This window comes from Mastigoproctus giganteus, chromosome 5 (assembly GCF_048544385.1).
Source record: "Mastigoproctus giganteus isolate SK-2022 chromosome 5, ASM4854438v1, whole genome shotgun sequence".
Classification (NCBI taxonomy): Eukaryota; Metazoa; Arthropoda; class Arachnida; order Uropygi; family Thelyphonidae; genus Mastigoproctus; species Mastigoproctus giganteus.
Window position 1 is genome coordinate 172,476,847 of NC_143579.1, and position 13,078 is coordinate 172,489,924.

A 13,078-nucleotide genomic window follows, 5' to 3' on the forward strand; every position below is an offset into this window, starting at 1 on the left:
TTCTGCTGGAAGAGTCCCTTGCCCTGTGGTTGCATGACCATGAAGGGATGCAGGTGGTCTGCAAGGATGGACATGAACCTGGACTGTTCAGGGATGCATCTAGACATCCCAGAATTTGCCAGTTGAACATGCCCCAAACCATTACAGACCTCCCACCTGCCTGAACAGTTCGTTGTTGACATAATGGGTGTATAGCTTTGTGTGGTTTTTTGCCAGATATGCACCATCCCATCTGCTCGAAATAACTGGAAACAGGACTCAGGAGACCAGTCTCTAAGGTCCAGTGCCGATGTTCTTTTACCCAGTTGAGGCGTAGAGTCCTGTGTTTTGGTGTTAGAAATGGGACTCTGGTGGATCGGCGGCTCCCATAACCTATTTTGGCCCTCTCTCGTTGAAGTCTGCGGTGATTTGTGCCACCGTCGCACTCTGGTTGGCTGAAAGAATGCGAGACAGAGATTGACAGCCATGTTCGTTCACCACCTTTTTCTGCCCACAGTGCTGTCCACAATGAGATGTTATTCTGGAAATGCCATATTCCCAATACACATAATACTGTTGAACGGCGATAGTGACCCATGTGTCGGGCATCCACTATCATCCCTCTTTCCAAGTCTAACTCATGACATTTATCCATACATCAAATTACTGTCTACATGAATACAGTGAACCTACATACCTGCCAAGCAGTGGGTTCGTCCACTAGTGAGAGGGGTGATGGTGTCATGTTGCCCAGGAACCAGGTATCCCATGAATTCTGTCCTTTCGGTGTACCACCCCTGCACACTAACAGAAAAATTAAAACTGGATCCACTTTGGCCCTTCCAGTAATGTGTATTAAATGCTAAATGAAGTTTCTTATACCTATAACCTGGAGCTAGCTTTTCTCATGTGTACTTTACTTGTAACATTTATAATTTGCCTTCTTACGCAACAACGATAAGTCTTATTATTATTAAAACTCATTCAGATAGAGAAAAAGGTGGTCAGTATTTTATAGTAATAAGAAACTTGTATATAATTCAATAGTTGTCAAAGTAGAGTTACACAGTGAACCTTAGCATCTTTATTAGGATATACACAGTAGGTATTACAAGCTTTTACCAAAAGTTTATGGAAATAATGATTTCTTACATAATCATACTGCTTTAAAGATACTCAATGCATAATATGCAGTTTTCAAAAGTTACATTATTCAGTGAAATGAAACAAATAATAAATGAAAAGAAAAACAATGCCTTAGTGAGGAGGCATCTGTTTAATTGTCATCTGCATTTCAATACCATTTGTAGAGGTGTACAAAATATATGCATTAACTTAATGTACAGAATTATACAAAGATAAGAATCCATTAATAATTTATTACAAAATGTCCATTAACCATAATAAATTTAAGTGGTGGTGCACGACTTTGAATTTAGCAATTTTAAATTTAACATTGACAAAGTTATGTTCTAAAGAAAAGTATAGCATTTTACCAGTAATACAAAATGTTTATCCAATCTTGAGTATTGTGCTTGATAATTATATTTTGTCAAGGCATAAAAATAAAACTTAGTTTCACGACAGGGATATTTGAAAGGCTTACACAGTAAGTAAACAAAATATTTTTGGTTTACAAAGTACACAGGAATGTTACAAAGACAGAGTATACATTACGTTCTGTTTTATGAGCATATAAAATACTAAATATAAATTAGACTATTTAAGATAGCCTAACTAAACCCATTACTGTGTATTCCAAAAATTATAAAATGATATATTATTTTAAAAAAATTTGAAACATGCTTTCTCTTTATTAAAGTCTGTAAATAAAAATTTCAAATAAGAAGATTGACTATCACAAATGCAGGATGAACTCTGGTCCACCTTCAGCATCTGTTATAAACTCTTGTAGATACTATATCATCCACTGTACAAATCTGAAAAAGCAAAATTATCAAAACTCGCACGAGAACGGAAAAGCTTACTGAAAAAAGTTTACTATAAATAAATTTAATCTTGTTTGGGGAATAAATAATTGAAAATGAAACAAGTTTTTACCCTTTAATGAATGATTTAAGCTCTAAATCAAGGGGAAATTGAAACTTGTGTGTTATAAACCAGCTTTACTATGTAATGATAAAGGATCTGTACTACTGTATATATAAATGTTATTGAGGTAATGATATAATTGAGTAGCATTATGCACAAGGTTATTTTTATTTTGAAAGAAAGATTACGATGTAATGTCGTATTCTTACTGAAAAATGTGCCATACATAAAATCAATCAAATAAAACAAATGTCTACAGTAAACTCAAACTATCGTGACAAACAAGTTCACGAAATCATCAGATTAACACTAAATTGCTTGCTGATGATGAATTACCTGTATTATCTGTTTATTACCTTAAACAGATAATACAGGTAATACAATCAGAACATTGGAATAGTAATGTATTGGATCACACTAATTCCCCTTTAATGGATCACATTGTAAAATACACTTTGCGTCCATTCACTAGAAAGTTATGTGAGATATGTAGCTATTAAATGACATTGTAACCAATATCATTGAACCACTAAGACTAAAATCTGCATTAACCACATAAGTGACTTAAGCCATGCTTCAGCCAGAGAGAGATACTTAATTAAAGGATTTAATATAAAATAAAAACATTTTAAAATTGTAGCTTGGCTAAGAGGCAAAATAACACTTAAAATGGCTCTTCAAAATTTGATGGGTGTTGGTACTGCCTTTACTTCCAAGAACAGAATTCTTTTTATACAACTGCAAAGCTTTTTTTTTTTTTTTTTTTTTTTTTTTTTCCACTATGCTGTTAACTTTTTAATCTTACTTCCATTGTGCAGTATGTGTAAGATTTGACCGGGAGTTGTTTTCCTACATATAAGGCATTTAAAAAAGATTTTTATTCACCCAGTAGTTGTGATAGAAGCTGGAAACAAACACAAACAAAGGTTAAAAGTAGGTGCAGGCAGGGGTGAAGGTGATTCTTACACAACTTCTATTAGAATAAGTAGCGACCTGGAGCGAGGGGTGCTGGGGTTTCAGGGACTGATGGCAGTCTTCGTGAAACAGGTGGGTATATGGGATGTGTCAGGGTGAATAGGTGCATGTATACCAATGCTAGAAGTAATTTAAACTGTTGGGATATCAAAGATGTGGTGTCACACTGATATTAGGAATGCAGAATTGGAATTTGGGGAGTACAATGTGTACAGATAGGAAGGGAGGAGGTGTCATGCTGTTAATTAAGAAAAACTTATTCTTTTTATGCCATTGGTAAAAATTTGACTTAGTATTTTTTTTGCTGTCAATGTGGCCTACAAAAAAATGCCCAGAAGCAGAGCTGTAACACATGTAGAAATTTGCACAATAAGCCCCAGGAGTACACTATTACCAAGAGTTACTGAGGGAAACATGACTTGAGTAAAGGTGGTAAGAGAATGAACTATGACAGCACACAAAATTCAGTTTTTGTATTTGGTAATTTACACATTTATTAAATGCAGTAATGTCTTCAGAAAATAAAAAGAAATGTCATTTATTGAATTAGCATACTAGCCTATAAAAGTATACAAGAAAATTAACTTTCAGCCAACTTTTATCCGATAGATAAGCAACTAGCCATAGCTAGAGTTGCTATACTAGCACCATCACATATAATACTCTTAACAATTCGATTTGTACCTTTCTTCATATGTAAAGCCTCTGCTGGTCTCTGTTCTAGGTTCTCCCAGTTTATCTTACTTACTGAATTTTGGATTATTATTGTTATTAACTGGGGAATATGGTAATTGTTATACACATGGAAAATAATTACTTAAAATTGAACTATTTCTTGATTTAGTAAAGAAATATAAAATCATGCTGGAAAAATGCCATGAGATAGTTTAAATGTCTGCAATTCTGTCAAGACATAATAAGAGGGACTTTGTAAGGGTTCCTGGGAAGGAATAGGTTTCTTGGCTTGGACTGCCCTAGTTAATAGAAGGGATTTATTTCATAAGGATGGAATGAACTTGTAACAGGAAAGAAGCAAGGATCTTTGCTGATGCTGTAAAAGGGGCTTTAAGGATTCAGGCCAACTAATAATTAGAGGTGGGGGATAGGACCCTAGTAAGATTCAGACTAAGGTTATTGATCAAAATTACACTTGCAGCATCCTCAAGAGTATTTGTGAAATACTTCATAATTTTATATACATGGAAAGACCCAATGAATTACATAACAATCTTCAGTAGTTACATGCCACTGGGAAGTAACTATAAGAGATATATCAGAGTAGTAAAAAGTAAAGGAATACAAAATTTAACTTGTCTATATAACAATGCTAGAAGCATTACAACTAAAATGAGTAAGTTCCTGGTCAGATCAACTAATGCTAATGTAGAAATAACTGAAACATGGTACCATCTTGAGATAGGAGAGACTAATTTCATTTTGGTGATGGTGGTAGTATGTTAGAGATGGAGTTATAATGCTTATTAAAAGCAGCTTGAAAGCAAAAGGTTTACAAGAGCCTGATGAAATCCAGGCAGATGGTGGCTCTGTGTAGTTCGAGATAACTACAAGGGCTGTTCAAATAAAGAATGATTTTTTTTTCATAGCATATCTTTATTAATCATCCATATTTTTTGATGGTCCTTTTAATAGTCCCCATTTGACAAAATGCACTTACTTTGTTTCTGCAATTCTTCAAAAACATGGTGGAAGCCATTTAGACAAACGTTTGAGAATTGCCTCCAATGTGTTTACAACTCTCTCTCAGGGTACTCAAATTTTTTTTGGCTGATGCAGCAGAAGCCTCAGGCTTTCTTGCACCATATATCTAATAATAATAACTTCTGACAACTGGAAACATTTTCCCTCACAGCTCCTTTAACTTTGGAAATAAAAAAAAAATAAAAAAAATTGCAGGGCACAAGGTCAGGGCTGTAGGAGAGATAAGGTCATTTGTGGCAAATGTGACCCCACAAAGTGTACAGTATGGTTCTGCAGTAAGGTCCTGTAACAGATGTATGTCATGGCACAACACTGATAAACCATTCGTTGAACATCAAAAAAGAGATCCATATATAACCTCTCCTGCAGAAGCCACAACCTTTGCTTTTTTTTTTGGTGTTGGCAACGATGTAGACTTTCAAACAGAGCTTTGTTGCTCATTCTCTGGGTCAAAATGATGAAGCCATGTCTCAACCGCCATCATCTTCCGTAACCATCCATTACTGCTCCTGACAAACCTCCATGCAAACTTGCTGTTGCTCATATGTGAGTAGGCTTGGAACCGAGCATGCACCAACATGTGTCCTATGCATATGGTCAGGGGAAATATCGTGCATGCTTCCTACTGATATTCTCAACATCTGTCAGTTGCCTTACTGTTATACAACAATCTTCTTTCACAATTATAGTAGTATTTATGATTTCTGTGGCAACAGCAGTGATTGGATCTCCAAGACCACCGATTTTTGCGATTGAATCACATCATCTTTAAACATTCTAAACCACCTGCGAGCTGTGCTATATGGAAGTGTAAATTCACAATAAGCCTCTTTAAACATTTCACACACTTCGGCTGATGTTTTCTTAAGACAGAAACAAAATTTGAGAGCAGCATACTGTTCTTTGTGTCACATCCATTGTTACATATAGGCAAAACTGAACGGACATAAACTTGACCAACCGACCACCACGATACACCATGCACACAAGTCATGCACAGTTGCTATGTGATGCAGCTTGGTTTGGTTTTAAATTCTGCAACTCAGCTAGAAAGAGTGAACAATATAGTTGTTCATGAAAAATTATGATCATTCTTTATTGAACAGCCCTTGTATGTCTGGGCAGAAATGCAGACACTTCATGACTATTTATATTATGACTATCAATAGATACAGACACTGGGACTATATTGTATGTAAGGAGGAAAAAAAAATGCATTTGGTTTCTTGCTTGAACAGGTGTGGTCTGTTCAAGCAAGATATAACATCCCTCTAGCACTGCTGAAGATGCCTTAGAGGCATCCTCTGTAATACTAGAAAAATTTAGTCATGTTCAACCAGGTACAAGTCATCCATGTAAGTGTCAAAGTTGGATTAACCATCAAGAAAGAAATCAGAATAACAGCAATTAAAATGTCCAAGAGAACACCATCCTGAGGCAGACCAATGGAGATGGAACTAATGATCCAACCCTGTGAATTAAAAAAGGCCAATTTACAACTTGACAAAATCAATTCTATAGGAGGACCAATAAGGAGCTACTATTTAAATAACAATTGGCTATAATATTTAGCGAATAATAATAAATAAATAGAGTCAAATGCCACACAAATATCATAAACCAAAATAGGTAATCCCTTACAAGAACTTCCCAAGATTTATAGATCTCTGAGGCTAACTGATTCAGACAAGTAACTTTAGATCTACATTCACAACCATAATGAAAGGTTCCATCTCTATTAAGCTTGTTTAGACATAAATGGCAAAATCAGTTTCTCAAATATTTTCGAGAAAGACATATCCAATTGAAATCGGTCTAAAGTTTTCTACGGGTATGTCTCCCACTTTTTTAGGAATGGCAACAACCTTATAAACTAACCAATCCTTAGGACACATACTCTCATTAAAGACTTGCTGATATAAAGACTGATAAAATCAGCAACCTTCAGATAATAGGAGTTTCACAAAACAAATTTTGGCAAATTGATAATCTTCATAAGATGATATAATGCATCCTTCTATGTATAGAGGGTGTCTCAAAAATACACGGCATAACTTCAGGAATGAGTTCCTCATATGTAGACAATAAAAATATTTTATATCAACATAGTTCCAGAAATGCTTGGTTCCCGAGTTATTAACCAGAATGTCTCATCTCCCGCAGGTTATTTCCTTCATCAAAAGGTACTGTGTGCGTATATACTATGTCGGGGTGGTTCCTAGGCATATGCCCATCTCCACCTAATTCATTCAGATAACAGAAAAACTGTAAAGTGGGCCTGATATATAGCTAAGAAATAGAATATTCAAAACAAGAGAAATTTTGAGATGGTTAAAATTTTAAGCGGAAATGTCTAAAAGTAATAGTTAAATTTTGTATAGGAAAGATGAAATATGTATTGAAGAAGTGTTTAGTGTGTTGTTAATGTCAGGTCACTTTGCCATCAGGAAGCAGCTGACATCAACAGCTGCTACTGATGCCTGTCGCCGGCACGTGCAGCCAGACCTGCTTCTACTATTATCAGCTGTAGTGCCGAAGCACAATCCCACACCCAACAGAGGAAGTGCAATACTGCTGGGTGCCAGCATTCCTGGTCTCAGGCCGCCCAAACCCAAGAGGGAAAAAAAAAAAAAAAAAACACCATAGTGGTACATGTTCAGGAGCCACAGACCAGACAAATAGCTTCCTGGTCTGAAGCTCCCAAAGCCAGATGCGTTCATGCATTATTCACATATGCTGCCAATTCTGCTTCTGATAAATTTCTTATAATAGTTCTTCTGGCAAATACAGCAGTAGCAAACTCTTGCAAAGCCAGATGCACCGTTCAGAAGAATCTGCACATTGTTCTCAGTAAGATAAGTAACCTCTTCAAAAAGAAGCCGCCGCCGCTCAAAACCATAGAAAGGACAAAGAAATAATATATGTGACCAAGACTCCGTTTCACCGCAAGAGCAACATGGATCCGGCTCCAGGCCCCATGTCCTGTCAGTATATAGCTGGAAAACATTGAGGGACAAAACCATGACGATACTGTTTTTGACGTGGCAAAATCCACTAATGGAATTAACTTCCTTGTTATCTCTCCAACCTCAGAAGAGCTCCACCGGGTTCTCCATATTTCAACTAAAGTGTTCCAGATTCTAAGCTTTTCTTCCTTAATACCAGCAGTCAGGTTGATGGAAATGTCCAAGTAATAAGTTGGGATTCCCTTTCTCAATGCATACAGCATCCCACGATACATAATGTATAGGTCCAAGGAAATAGACCCCACAATCACCTGTAATGGAGCTGTCGACACAGTTCTCTGAGCGTGTAACAAGGCCAACAACATTGATTGCTGCAACGACATGAGCTTGTTTCTTATTCGGACTTTGATCACTGCTCCCATTCACACTCCAGCAGCATAAGCAACAATTGGTAGAAAAATAGTTTTGTAGTACAGTAACTAAAAAAGGAATAGCAAATGCTTAGAAAACGGTACTCACCTTGTATAAATCTGCAATAAATTTTGTGAAGAGGTGAATTTCATAGCATTGTAGATTTGGTTGTGTAGGACGGCTTTTTTGGTACTAAGGGGATGATGTGAAGTGAAATGTAGATATTTACCGGTGTGCGTGTTTTTTCTGAAAATCTTGGTATTTAAATTTGACAACAGACACAAATTTAAATACCAAGATTTTCAGAAAAAACACGCACACTGGTAAATATCTACATTTCACTTCACATCATCCCCTTAGTACCAAAAAAGCCGTCCTACACAACCAAATCTACAACGCTATGAAATTCACCTCTTCACAAAACAATCTACATCACGAACTTCAATATCTTACTGATAAATTCATAGCCAGGAGCTACCTCCCTCAACTCATCCAACACACAATATCCACTGTTAAAAACAGTATTAATAACCCCACCAGACACAGTCACAAGACAAATACTCGCAGCACAATTCCGACATCTCCCTCACCTTCTCCACTTACAATAAACTGGGTTCCCTATTTAATTCTTATAAAGATACACACAAATATCCCATCAATGATCTCAATAACTTAATATATCTCATAAAATGCCAACCGAACTGCGACACCTGTTACATCGGCAGCACTACCACCAAATTCGGTTCCTCCACAACTTCCAATACTCACGCATACTACCACTTCAACAGTTTCAAGACAAGTCAATCCTGCACTGAGTTAACAACCCATGCTCAAACCCACAACCACATCCCTCTTGTTGACTCTGCCATCACTATTATTAAACTTAGATCGAGCTACAGAATTCTTCAATATGAAGTCCTCACCATCGAATGGTACCGACACCATTCCGATCTCAACATTATTAACGCTAAACTTCCCTTCAACCTTCCACTGGCTTGTAACCTCTCGTGGCTAAAGTCCCCATGTGTCAAAAAGAGCATCATGGGAGTTTAGATAAACTTTAAATACAACACGTGCTCACTTCTCTTCCATTTGCCAACTGATGACGGTTTACTCACGAAAGTCCCTCGTAACGACTATTGGCACCACCGGTCTTCTCTCTTTTTTTCATTTACGTCTTTTAACCTCTTTATGACAACCAAGGATTGGAGATCTGCATTTCTACTTCCTTGCGCTCATTTTAAAATCTGTGTAAAATATTTTCACCCCATTCCCTGCCTTAGTTCTTTTTAATGCTTCTTCCAACCTAAATTTAACCACCATCTACCAAAAAAATGTATTGCAGATTTATACAAGGTGAGTACCGTTTTCTAAGCATTTGCTATTCATTTTTCAGTCAGATTTATCACGGTATTATAAGGTTACTATAATTTCACTATTGTAGTACAATAACATAGTTCTTTTGTTAAGTCCTCATTCTTTTTTAGAAATTCGAATCACTGAGGAGGTGAATTTCTTAATTTTATCATTTAGGTGTGACACATGCAAATGAAAACCCAACCTATCATCCAGAATTACTCCTAAGTATTTTATACTTCATCACAAAGTACTGACATAATCTGGTGGTTTTCCATTCCGACCATGTACTCAACTCAAATCAGGAGCATATATGCACTTTATGTATGGTTTGGCAGACGGCAATGCTCTGGAGGCTCATCGTTTGTACCACAAAAGGTTCCCAGAACGAAGATGTCCAGACAGGAAAATGTTTGAAGGTATCCATTACTGCCTTTGTGAACATGGGACCTTTACACCTCATGCTGCCGACAGAGGACAACCAAGATCTACGACTCCTGAAGTAGAGAAGGAGATTTTAGATGTTGATTATGCCACTCCTGGAATCAGCACACGCAGAATAGCAATGCATTCAACTATTTGGAGAGTGTTGCGAGAACACCAACTGTATCCTTACCATATGCAATGGGTATAATGATGCCAACAGGAATTTGACATCATTTTCACGAGTCCATGAGATGTCGATGTGAGGCCTGTATTCAGGCAGAAGGTGGACATTTTAAATAATTACTATAAGGTGATGTGAACAGTTAAGGGTCATAGACAGACCTTCAAAACTCGGAAACCAAGCATTTCCGGAACTGTGTTGATATAAAATATTTTTATTGTCTACATATGTGGAACTCATTCCTGAAGTTATGCAGTGTATTTTTGAGACACCCTGTATAATGCTAAACAAGTCAGATATTTCACAAGGAGAAATAAACTGATAAAGTATTAAATCCAAGTTATTCAAATATGAGATAGCCAGGCATTCACATCAGAGGTAACCTTGGCATAAAAATTAGCAAAAAAAACCCTTTTACCAATTGTAACTCATAGATTGAAAAAAATTTCTCAATTGCATCTTTTTCTGTTGCAATGAAGTTGGAGTGAGCTTCACAATACAACACCATATTACTGTCACTCAAATTTTTTACACAGTTTGTATAGGCCCTATTTATGCTTAAACACGATTAAATGTGTGGACCACAGGGCTTTGATTGAGCAGTTAATACAATGACTGAGTCTATGGCAATAACGTGACACTCCTTCCTTGGTAAACCAGTACCACACATAAATGGGTAGGAAAGGAAGGAATGAATGTGGAAAGACTTCAGTATAAACCAGCTTTTTAAGAATCAACATATTTTGGATGGAAAATGCTTAACTACCTTATTAAAATCGTGTGTGTGTCTGTGTGTTTAAAATACAACTGTCAATTTTTAATCTGTTCTACATGTATATGATATGCAAATGATACAGTTGTTAATGAAGTAGTTAGGTTAGGTAACATAACCTAACCTAACCTAGTTGTAGAGCAATTACAGAATAGGTACAAATTGCCCTACAATTATAATTTTTTTCCCCTTCAAATAGGCCTCTGGGGTTGAGAATATTCATATTCATAATAACTTCATAATCATACACCAACCATTATTAAAAATATAAACAGTGTTATGTTATATTAAAATAATGATGTAGATAAATGAAATAAATAAAATGATATAATTCCACCGGATAAAACTGATAAAAAGGTAACCGTCTGTACAATAAAATATGAAATTTTAAACTGCAAAAGAATTATTTACAACAAAACAATGTAGATAAAACACAATATGATAAAAGCGCTAAAACACCGTAGCTTTCAGAGGCATCTGCCTCCTTTTTCAACAGTGAGGTTTATCGTACAGCACATCCTTAAATATCAGCAGGCTCACTGTTCTCAGCACATGTTTCTACAGGAGCATGGGCAGTATATTCTCCTCATGTATACCGGAACCGGTTTGTTTGTTATTTGGTTTTTAGGAGCATTAGCAACTAAGGCCATACTGCTCCGGGATATGCGGTGGTCATTCCCTGACCTTTCCGCATCCTCCATATTTGGTGGTGACGGGCTCGAACCCGGGACTAATCAAGAAGCATGTGCTATGCACTGCTGCTCCTTCCCACCTGGTTACAGAGGTGCCTACTGGAACCGGAAATGGCTCTGGAGCGTGTAAGGTGGAACCGCTGATCCCATCCAAGAACCACCGCCTCGAAGAGGGGATGAATGCGGATTCCCGTCTCTATTAATGGTATTGCTCTCAGAGGAACAAATCTGCAGGCTCTCGAGCCATTTGTGGTCCCAAAATTTATGTGCCCGGTCGACGATAATAATTATAATTTTATATATACAAAAGGGGAGGTTGAAATGTTTTAGCTTCTCATAGAAGGAATGCTAGAAAGTTGTAAAAATCCATTTATTTTTCAACATTAGTCTCCCCCTTTAAGAAAGCACACTTCCTATCACGATCCTCTAGCTTTCGTAACCCACATAAATAAAATTCAGAAGATTTTGAGTGAAACCAGTTATTGACTGCATCAATCACAGCATTATCCCTGTCAAATTTTTGTCCTTTTAAGTCCATTCTGAGATTTGGAAATGGAAAATAGTCTGATAAAACCAAATCTGGTGAGTGGGGATGTTGTAATAGCTAAAACCCACAGTCACACAGTGTTGTCCAGATCACAAATGCTGTGTGCTAATGCATTGTTTGATGCAAGATGACTCTTTTTACCAATTTCTCGCATCTCTCGTGCTTCAGTTCCTCACAGAAATGTCTCACTAGATTAGAATACTCAGCATTGATGGTGGCACCTTATTCCAAGAAATCACCATGATCATTCCTGCATTAAGACAGATACCATGACTTTCCCAGCCAACTTTTGTGCTCAAAACATTTTAGGATTGGGAGACAACTATTTCAATTGTTTTTTTGTTTCAGGGTTGAAGTGGCGCACCCATATTTCTTCCATAGTGACACACTACCCACAAAACTGAGCTTCATTTAGCTTCGAAAATGCTGCACAATCTCATGACAACACCCCCACTCATTTATGCTTCTGATCTGCATTCAATGCTTTAGGTACCCACCTCAAAGAAACCTTCATTCCTAAAACATTCACCACAATATTGTGAGCTTGCTCACGGGAGATAATGAATGTTGTCTCAATGTGCTTCAAATGTTAGTCTACAGTCTTGCATGACCAGGTCATGAATACCATTTACACTTGCAGTTGTCAACATGGTAATAGGCTTCCCACTGCAGGGTGCATCTTCAACAGTTTCGTCCAAGCTTAAATTCTGAAACCCAGTTTTTGATCGTAGCGTATGAAGGACACGATTCCCCTAATGTTTTCTGTCTTCATGAATTTCTTTGGCAAAATTCCCTTTAATGACAGTACTCAGTGACTGCATAGTGCCTAATTCTCTCAACTGTCACCATCTTCATTCACCTTCAACACCCTCTATAAAGAAGAAGAATATAGTTACAAACCTGAAATTTCCTGTGAACACACAAGAGTAACAGCAGTATTGTCTTTCACAAAAACCTTTGCGATCTATATTGGGCTAAAGCCTTTTCAATCTCCCCCTTATA

The 13,078-nt window shown here is 36.9% G+C and overlaps 1 protein-coding gene across 3 annotated transcripts in view; it reads right to left on the bottom strand.

The window, feature by feature from the left end:
* Nucleotides 1-1,048: 1,048 nt before the first annotated feature.
* Nucleotides 1,049-13,078, bottom strand: part of LOC150085848 (fatty acid-binding protein-like) — a 122,131-nt gene continuing 110,101 nt past the window's right edge. For all 3 annotated transcript variants that reach the window (XM_090374268.1, XM_090374269.1, XM_090374271.1), the window contains exon 4: nt 1,049-1,919. In XM_090374268.1, the coding sequence (XP_090230394.1) occupies nt 1,869-1,919 (51 nt within the window). In that variant the 3' untranslated portion in view covers nt 1,049-1,868. The remainder of the gene's footprint in view (nt 1,920-13,078) is intronic.